The sequence below is a fragment of the Spodoptera frugiperda genome, chromosome 14 (genome assembly GCF_023101765.2).
Source record: "Spodoptera frugiperda isolate SF20-4 chromosome 14, AGI-APGP_CSIRO_Sfru_2.0, whole genome shotgun sequence".
Taxonomy (NCBI): domain Eukaryota; kingdom Metazoa; phylum Arthropoda; class Insecta; order Lepidoptera; family Noctuidae; genus Spodoptera; species Spodoptera frugiperda.
Window position 1 is genome coordinate 6061976 of NC_064225.1, and position 10210 is coordinate 6072185.

Consider the following 10210-nt stretch of genomic DNA (forward strand, 5'->3'; position numbering starts at 1 on the left):
TTATAGTCTAATTCGCATTTTGAATTAGGAATAAAGTTTATTTTTTTCTTTATCTTTAGAAAAACGTTGCCCCACACTAGGATTTTATCCTGCATCGTGGGTGCGCTTACAAACATAAAAGTTCACATGCACATGATACCCAGATCAATTTGTGAATTACACAAAGAGTTGCTCCGTGCGGAAATCGAACCCGGTACACATTGCACAGCAGCCAGTTAGCCAGTACAACTGTGCAGTCATTTAATTATTATATTCAGTTATTTAATTCTATGACCATTTAAATGACATTGGATTAATTCGTTATTCTATCTCATAAAGCCCAAATACAAGTAATAAAATGTGTGTAATGTCTTGTCAAAAATATTTTTCATACAGGACTTTTGACTTATTTCCCGAGAATTCTTGTTCTTTTTACGACCTCTAAGAATAAAATCTAATTAAGTAAAATGAAACGGCTAACACGTGTAACGAACATTAGTAGGGAATAAAATGAAGGTGTTCCTACGTCTCGTCTCGCCCACTACCTGCATAATGCAATTTTTAACTCCGTTACAGTTTAATTGCATGAAAACTTTTGAGATTTTAATATTAACTTGAATTAAAAATTATATTCGCTGTGGTTTTAATTTTAATGGATTAGAGCTCTCTGTTCTTTTAAATATCGCGGAATATTGTCATAATTTCATTATAACTTTCGTGAGACATACTAAATTAATTATTATGTTATCGGCTTACTCACGTAACTGTTTGACGAGGAATTCGACTAGTTTCAAGCCTTGCTTGAGGCTCATATTCCGCGACACACGACGCGGTGATTGTCGCGCTGCTACTGGCATCAAGTTCCTCGGCAAATAGTTACGTGATAAGATATTGTCATAATAATATTCAAAAGGTTAAAAAAATAAATGAAACACTATCAACAAAATTCATTTACTCTTTTCTAAGTTTATTATACGTTTATCTTTAAAATGGTATACAATTTCCTTGGTGGATAACGCTAATATTGTCACTTTTTGGTACTTTGCATTCCAGAAAACATAGGTTGAAATATGACTCGTTATTTGATGCACAGACAGGGTCGTAGATCTTGGAACAGAAGCAATCTCTTCTTGGAGGCTCCTCCGTATGCTCTGAGCGATGATTCACTTCCGAAGCGCCGACTCTGGTTCTGTTAAGCAATGATTAGGTAATTATTTACTTAATAAGGGTCAAGGAATTTACATGGAAAACACGAATAACAATACAATCAATATTAAAACTATTTGCTTCCTCAATTTTATGGGAGGCCACATTATGCAAAAAAATATAAAAAACATATACAATGTCATAAACTAAAAAATAAACTACATAGAAAAAAATCAAATTCAAGCACAATGTAACCTAGTCAAGTCACCAATTCAATTGTGGGAGAGCCATGCTTTCGCACTAATGGGCCGAATCAACCGGAGTAATATCACGGCCTCGCAGAAAACCGATGTGAAACAACGCTTGCGTTGTGTTTTGTTGTGTGAGTAAAGTTACCACAGGGCCAATTACCAGCCGTCCCAATATTTCTAATCCCCGATTCCCCAACAACCCGTAAATTTCTAACCCCCAAAATGCCGGCAACGCACTTGTAACGCTTCTGGTGTTTCGGTTGTCCATGGGCGGCGACGATTGCTTACCATCAGGTGATCCGTCTGATCGTTTACCGGCTTATACTATAAAAAAATGGATTCATGTAAGGTATTATCATTTATCATTAAACAAGTACCGTAGCATGATCAAACCGCCCATTGAACCGACCACTGTATCACCCTCACCGACCACACGAGCGACCGAATCATCATCGTGGTAGTCTGGTTCCTTCCAAGCACAGCAAAAACCCCTTAAAATCAATCTTCTATTAATACTGTATACTTTACTAGCTACTTCCGCGCGGTTTCACGCTCTGCTCGGTTCCTATTGATCGTAGCGTAATGATTTATAGCTTATAACCTTCCTCGATAAATGCGCTATCCAAGACAAAAAGAATTATTCAAATCGGACCAGTAGTTCCGGAGATTAGCCCGTTCAAACAAACAAACAAACAAACCAACTCTTCAGCTTTACAATATTAGTGTAGATTACTGTTCCCCTATAATACTACTTTATAAACCTTAGACGCCATGTCGGACAACGCTGTCCGACACTGGTGGAGAAATAGCCTTTAAAAGTGTTTTGTTGGCAATGAAAGGCTTAAGTGTTATAGAAAGATTTTCTAGTAGGGCGTGCTTTTTTTGAGGGGGAAAATCATCCAATGACTTCTCTCGCCTTGGGCGAGAGGGAGTGTCAGACTCTTACTGACTAAAAACCACCCTGTTCCTACTCCTGCTTTTCGAACCGGAGCCCCGGTAAAACCCGCTAGGTAGTACGCAGTTCCTATGGCTTGCTTGGGGCTTAGATGGTGATCATCAACATCGTTATCATATCAGCTATAATTTGTCCACTGCTGTATAAAGACTAATTGAAAGCAACCAGCATCCAGGTCGTCTGTCTCTTGAGTGGACTCCATTTAAGAAACTTTTTACCACATCGAGTACAAGTTTTGATAAAGAAATCTAAGTGTGGGAGAGCCATGCTTCGGCAGTAATGGGCCGGCTCGACCGGAGTCATACCAGGACCTTCCCGCACAGAGCAACTCTGTGTGTGAAGCACATATTGTTGTTTCAGATGTTGGATAAATCCTAGTATAGGGAGATATATTTTTTTATAGTTGAAATTGAACAAAAATCTAAGACACATCTCTTTATCGGATAGCAAATCTTAAGTAAAAAAAAAAACAGCTGCCCTCTTAATAATTCCTTATTGAGGTCACTTAAATTAAGGAGAGCCCCAAACGTAAAGTTTTAGAAGAATTTTCTTAAAGAAAAGTTGAATACAGTACCCTACGTCTATTTCAGATTCCATTCAGAGTTAAAAATGTCGAGGACCCTTGGATATAATCTGGGATGCGATCTGTTCATTTAGGTAGAATTTAAGTAAATCTGATATGCGAAGTAGTGATAAGTTTTAAAATGGTTTTGTATAGGTATCAGATTAAAACAGTCTTTTTAATTGAAGAAGATGATGGAATGACATTTGGAATGTCCTTGCTAAAATAATCAGCTGGGCATTATAATATTATCGTTCTTTTGATGACAATAATTTGTTGGATCAGTGTGAAAATTGGGATAAACTTCCAACATTTCAACTTTAGGTTTACATTGAAGAATTTGCCAAAAAAATATTAAATCATAGGAATGTGTAAATAACAAAATACTTATATTAATATTATATTGGAAACGACTCTTAGATAACACATTACCTTCTCCAACACTACGTAATATAAAACAAAGTTGCTCTCCGCCGTCTTGGTGTCTGTTTATTTAGATATTTAAAATTACGCAGCAGATTTTGATGGAATTTTTGTAATAGATATTATAGTGATTCAAAGGGAAGGTCGATAATGTATTCATGTAATAAAATAACTCCGAATTAAACCACGTTTAAAACGCGTATACAACCTAGTAAAGGACTAGTTGAAGTACAAAACACTGAAATGGCTAATCTTAAAGTTATTGGGAGAGGTCTGTTATGTTCAGTAGTGGACGTCGCGCGGCTCAATAATTATGAAGACAATGATAAGAGTAAAACGGCGTCTAGAGTATTTGCTTTGTCTATAACTTGCAGGAAGTACAACGCAGCCCACACGTATAGAGAACCAATAATTGATATCAAACCACAAACTAATAATTCTCAGACAACATGTAATTACTCAAAATACTGGAGAACATAACCTTACAAGAAAGTAAACATAGCACTTAGGTATAAACCCGGCTAGTTGGCTATATTCCAGCTGCGAACACATTTTACGGTCTCTAAAACGTAAAAAAACGAACACAGAATTAATAATAAAAAGGGAACGTGTACCTTATAAAAGTACAAGTAAATAGTTAATTTATGTTCATACTTATAATGTTCAGTTTACCATGAATATTGAACACGAAATTACGAGAATAATAGCACCTATGTAAACATGTTAGAAGGAATTCATTTAAGTCATAAATAATTCCTATTAAAAATTTGGTTCTACTTTCATGTACATACATAATATCCATTATTTTAAAGTGTAAATTATAATTAAAAAAAAAAAATTCTTAACAACGACATACAGTGAAGTAAAGCATCGTGAGGATCAAAACATGAATTATTATTTTTACTTATAAGAACGAAACCGCTAATCCACCTAATGCAAGCGTTGTGATTAATGTTCAAATCTTTTGCGTGCTAGAAGAGTACATTTGCTTAGCAGTGGGCGCTTACAAATAGAATGATGATTTTTTTATACCTAGAAGTGTGTAACTTAGCCACAGTGCGATAGTCTACCATTGGTCAGTAACAGGTCAAGCTGTTGATGATACAGAAGGAGCCCAGTAGAGCTGATGTCTAATACGGAGTTGCAGAAGACATAACGGGATACCGGGGTTCTGGCTCGAAGTGTAGAAGTAGGGACGGGGTGATTTTTAGACAGTAAGAGTCTGACACTCCCTCTCGCCTTACTTAAAACGGGAGAAGTCATTGGATGAATTTTCCTCTTCGAAAAAAGAGTACTGATGATGATGACGATGTTGATATGAGCCAAGTCATCTAAGCTTTGTTATTTTAGTACACAATTCTATGAATAGATCTAAAGCCAGTGTTTACCCTTTCCCTTGGCGCAGTGCCTTGCTCTGTGCAGCTGACCAGGGTCGAGCCATGAAAGGTACCGTGTTATGAGGCACTAATTGTGACAATGCACCGCATGTTATTATTACTATTATTGAATCTGTAACAAAAATTATACATTTCAATTATTTTTCCTATAGATACATAATAGATGTTTTTACTATCTATATCTATACATATTATAAAATCGTAGAAAAGTGCTGTCTGTACATTGAAAATAAAAATAAAATAAATAGCAGGGGTTATTGTTATGTCGATGTCGAACCCAAAAATTTAATTAACTTTTTTTTTGTCTGTTTGTCTGTTTGTCTGTTTGTCTGTTTGTCTGTTCGTCTGTGCGCGCTAATCTCAGAAACGGCTGATCCGAGTTGGATGCGGTTTTCACGAATATATTGTGGGATGCTTAAATTTACATTTAGTGTTTCATGTCAATCGGTTCATAAATAAAAAAGTTATGTCAAATTAAAGAATCACGCCGAACATTCTATGCTTATACCATTAATCTCCGCAACTATTTGACGGATTTGGTTGAAATTTGGTACAGATATAGTTTAGAACCTTAGAAAGGACATAGATATATTTTTATTTCAAAAATCAAAAAATAAAAATAAAAATAAGAAATAAATTATCTATATCTATACATATAATAAAATCGTAGAAAAGTGCTGTCTGTACATTGAAAATAAAAATAAAAAAATAGCAGGGGTTATTGTTATGTCGATGTCGAACCCAAAAATGTAATTAACTTTTTTTTTGTCTGTTTGTCTGTTTGTCTGTTTGTCTGTTTGTCTGTTCGTCTGTGCGCGCTAATCTCAGAAACGGCTGATCCGAGTTGGATGCGGTTTTCACGAATATATTGTGGGATGCTTAAATTTACATTTAGTGTTTCATGTCAATCGGTTCATAAATAAAAAAGTTATGTCAAATTAAAGAATCACGCCGAACATTCTATGCTTATACCATTAATCTCCGCAACTATTTGACGGATTTGGTTGAAATTTGGTACAGATATAGTTTAGAACCTTAGAAAGGACATAGATATATTTTTATTTCAAAAATCAAAAAATAAAAATAAGAAATAAATTATCTATATCTATACTTATAATAAATCTGTAGAGAGGTCAATTCTGTACATGAAATATATTTCCAAAATAACTATCAACGGGTGATTAGTGATCGATACTGACGCCAAAAATGCAATCAGAAAAATTTTTGTCTGTCTGTCTGTCTGTCTGTCTGTCTGTCTGTCTGTCTGTCTGTCTGTCTGTATGTTCTTTATAGAAACAAAAACCACTCGACAGATTTCAACGAAATTTGGTACAATTGTTCTTCATACTCCTGGGCAGGTTATAGTATACTTTTCATCACGCTACGATCAATAGGAGCAGAGCAGTGAAGGGAAATGTTGGGAAAAGTGGAGAACTTACTCCATTTTTTAAGCTTCCGTCGCGTGTGCAGCCTTAATGGTTAAAGCTACACAGAAATAATGTATGACAGAAATGTTCTCCTTAAAATGGTTTAAAAAATATTCCACGACAACAAATGTCTATCTCTTATGGTTGACTTACAATAACACGTATAATTCCCGATAGCTTAGCAGTTCGGAGCTTTCTGATTATATTTGTCTACTCTCACGTTTATAACACTCTCATTCATTCATTCGTCCATTCATATTATAATAAATCTGTAGAAGAGTCAATTCTGTTCATTGAAAATATAGAAAAAATAAAGAGCAGGGGGAGTTACTGGATCGATACCAAGCCCAAATATGTGATTTTTGTCTATATATGTTCAGGCATCACGTGAAAACTAACGGTTCGATTTCGATGAAACTTGGTATAATTATATCTTATTATCCTGGGCATAAAATAGGTTACTTTTTATCCTGGAAAAATACGTAGAAAAAAATCTTTATTTTTCAGTTTTATTCTGCTCAACAGCAGTAGCTCAATAGAGGGATCTCCTTAATTATTATGGGCCTCGCCGTATTTGGGTCCAATATATATTTATAAGATGTCATTGTCAAAGTTACTCAAAATGGAGAAATAAAACTTCCACGCGAAGACCGACATCCGCGCGGACGGAGTCGCGGGCGGAAGCTAGTACTTATAATAAATCTGTAGAGAGGTCAATTCTGTACATGAAATATATTTCCAAAATAACTATCAGCGGGTGATTAGTGATCGATACTGACGCCAAAAATGCAATCAGAAAAATTTTTGTCTGTCTGTCTGTCTGTCTGTCTGTCTGTCTGTCTGTCTGTATGTTCTTTATAGAAACAAAAACCACTCGACAGATTTCAACGAAATTTGGTACAATTGTTCTTCATACTCCTGGGCAGGTTATAGTATACTTTTCATCACGCTACGATCAATAGGAGCAGAACAGTGAAGGGAAATGTTGGGAAAACAGGAGAACTTACTCCATTTTTTAAGCTTCCGTCGCGTGTGCAGCCTTAATGGTTAAAGCTACACAGAAATAATGTATGACAGAAATGTTCTCCTTAAAATGGTTTAAAAAATATTCCACGACAACAAATGTCTATCTCTTATGGTTGACTTACAATAACACGTATAATTCCCGATAGCTTAGCAGTTCGGAGCTTTCTGATTATATTTGTCTACTCTCACGTTTATAACACTCTCATTCATTCATTCGTCCATTCATATTATAATAAATCTGTAGAAGAGTCAATTCTGTTCATTGAAAATATAGAAAAAATAAAGAGCAGGGGAGTTACTGGATCGATACCAAGCCCAAATATGTGATTTTTGTCTATATATGTTCAGGCATCACGTGAAAACTAACGGTTCGATTTCGATGAAACTTGGTATAATTATATCTTATTATCCTGGGCATAAAATAGGTTACTTTTTATCCTGGAAAAATACGTAGAAAAAAATCTTTATTTTTCAGTTTTATTCTGCTCAACAGCAGTAGCTCAATAGAGGGATCTCCTTAATTATTATGGGCCTCGCCGTATTTGGGTCCAATATATATTTATAAGATGTCATTGTCAAAGTTACTCAAAATGGAGAAATAAAACTTCCACGCGAAGACCGACATCCGCGCGGACGGAGTCGCGGGCGGAAGCTAGTTTAATAAATATTTATAAATCTAGCTTCTGCCTACGGCTTCGCCCCCGTTCTCGTGGTAGGAAAAGTAGCCTGTGTATTATTACAGACCTTAATCTATTTCCATTCCAGATTTCATCTCGATCAATATAACGAAAGTATAGGAGAGTCATGCTTCGGCACTAATGGGCCGACTCGACCGGAGTGATACCACGGCCTCACAGAAAACCGACGTAAAACAACGCTTGCGTTGTGTTTCATTGTGTGAGTGAGGTTACCGGAGGCCCAATTACCCCCTTTCGAAATCTTCCCCATCCCCGATTCTCAAACAACAACCCTTAAATTTCTAGCCCCCAAAAACTTACCACTTACCATCAGGTGATGCGTCGGCTCGTTTCGTTCGTGTTTCATATAAAAAAATAACTATTTTCACAATATGATTAAGCAACAAACATACAGATAAACATAAGAACTGACAAACTTTCGCATTTATAATATTAGTAAGATTAGTATTAATACTTACGTATAAAAATCTTGTAAATTTTCTCCATTTTCGCGATGTAAAGTAAAACGGCATTTAAAGACATTCGCTTTGCAAAATAGATAAGAACCATAAATGATTTGTTAATTAAAACTCAGACACCATAAATGAAATTACAATTATCAGAGATGAGTTTTTAATGAAAATTTCGAAGTTATAGTGTAGCTTATTGATTTATTTCTCGCCTGGAATGTAACGCATCAGTTGTCATATTATCTAGGCTAAGGATTATGCTATGTTGCTGTGGATGTGTTGGGCTTCTATCAATAATATTCAACGGTACACATAGCTTAGCACTGATGGAAACCGACATAGCCAAGCAATGTTTTTTATATGGAAAGATTCGTAGTATAGATGCGTGCTATGAATGGCTTCCCTAATATCAATACATCGCATATTAGAGCTGCGCATCTTTCTCGCACAGCTACATAGCTTAGTATCGTTTTGTGAACACATATTGTTTCTACGCAAGATGCAAGCATTCGTCTTGCAATCGCCAATTAACGAAAGCCTGCGTATGATGATAATGTGTAATGGGCCTTAACATAAAAGTATTAACGTTATCTTTCGAGTACAAAACTAAGATTATAGCCGACCATCTGGATTTTATTTGCCTGTAATTTTTAGAGTACTTACTTGCTAAGTTTTTCACGAAATAATAAATGATTATTATAATCACTACCATTTAAATAAAATAAAACCATCAAAATTTCGCGTAAAAATCGTAAAAACCCCACATTAATGAACTAAAAACGAAATACGTAGGTACGTTTGTTTTTTGTGTTTGTATTTTTAAACACGCAAGAATGCCGCTACAAAAAATTCAGTGTATTTTTAATCCGGGACAATTGTAATATGTTTTTAACGCAACCTCGCACCATGTTGATAATTCGAAAAACATTGTACTGTGCTTGGATTTTTACAAACTGGTTGGCTGGATAAAGCGGTTTGTTTATACTACGCACTATTATCTTTGTCAGTTTTTCCACCAGAGATGTGCTGTGGAGCTATGCTACAAAGATGTAATAAAATAGTTAAACTGTTAAACTATGTGACCGTTTCCACTGATATTAAGTTATGTAGCTGTGCGAGTAAAATGTGCTATGAAGATTGAGATTGTAGTTGTGTCCGATTTCACCAGGGCTAAGCTATGTGTACCAGTGAATATGATTAGCGGAAGCCAAACGCAGCCACAGCAACGTAGCATAGCACATCTCTGGTGAAAAAGCACGAAGTTTGAAGATTTAAGATGCAAAATTCATAGGTTATAATTTTTGTAATTGGCAATTACAAATATACTACTAAGATAACTACGTACGCATGTAGTATTTAGGTTTAAACAAATACATTTTAAGAAATACAGTTTAATCTGGGGGCACGGTAGTGCCCCCGCCAAGACGAGGCAAGCGAAGCGCAAGCGCAAGGGCACTACCTACCTTTTCTCGAAGCGCTTCGTCGTATTTTTGAACCTTCATAACTTGAGTTTGGGTTATACCAGATAAACAAAATTTTCAGGATATAATGTCAGTGGTAGACTTAATAAACCTCTAAAGTTTCAATTGCATAGCTCTTATACTTTAGATTTTATTGATATCTAAAATACCCCGATTTCGTCACTCACTCACTCACTCACTGATGATCAACAAAATTCTTAAGGTACTTCCTGAAGTCCTAGAAAACTGAAATTTGGTATGTAAGCTAGTATTAGTACCCAAACAACAAAAAAATCCTAAAACTTGGAACTTTTACCCCCCAACCCCTTAAACTAGGGGGTGAAAGTTTGTTCGAGACTTCCGCAACTTTTGACGCTAGAGGTCTGAATGCGGCCGCGGAGGGGTAAAAATCTGAAATAGGGAAACTTAATTCCCTA

The 10210-nt window shown here is 35.7% G+C and overlaps 1 protein-coding gene across 2 annotated transcripts; it reads right to left on the reverse strand.

Annotated features, from left to right (window-relative positions):
- Positions 1 to 954: 954 nt before the first annotated feature.
- Positions 955 to 8442, reverse strand: LOC118279361 (serine protease inhibitor dipetalogastin-like). Of its 2 annotated transcripts, XM_035599040.2 has the most exons (4): positions 8323 to 8442; positions 4705 to 4825; positions 1754 to 1867; positions 955 to 1168 (listed from the first exon to the last, which is right to left on the reverse strand). In XM_035599040.2, the coding sequence occupies exons 1-4, from the start codon at positions 8411 to 8413 to the stop codon at positions 964 to 966; spliced, it is 531 nt and encodes a 176-aa protein (XP_035454933.2). In that variant the 5' UTR covers positions 8414 to 8442; the 3' UTR covers positions 955 to 963. The 2 variants fall into 2 exon arrangements, with proteins under 2 accessions (XP_035454933.2, XP_050554419.1); XM_050698462.1 differs by lacking the exon at positions 1754 to 1867.
- Between the last annotated feature and the right edge of the window lie 1768 nt (positions 8443 to 10210).

Excerpts from the sequence above, each read along its gene's own strand:
- LOC118279361 (XM_035599040.2), bottom strand. The coding sequence starts at position 8,413 with ATGGTTCTTATCTATTTTGCAAAGCGAATGTCTTTAAATGCCGTTTTA. Across the intron at positions 4,826-8,322 it reads AATTTACAAGATTTTTATAC|ATTCAATAATAGTAATAATA; the intron begins GTAAGTATTAAT and ends TTTTTGTTACAG. Across the intron at positions 1,169-1,753 it reads GGCGGTTTGATCATGCTACG|AACCAGAGTCGGCGCTTCGG; the intron begins GTACTTGTTTAA and ends ATTGCTTAACAG.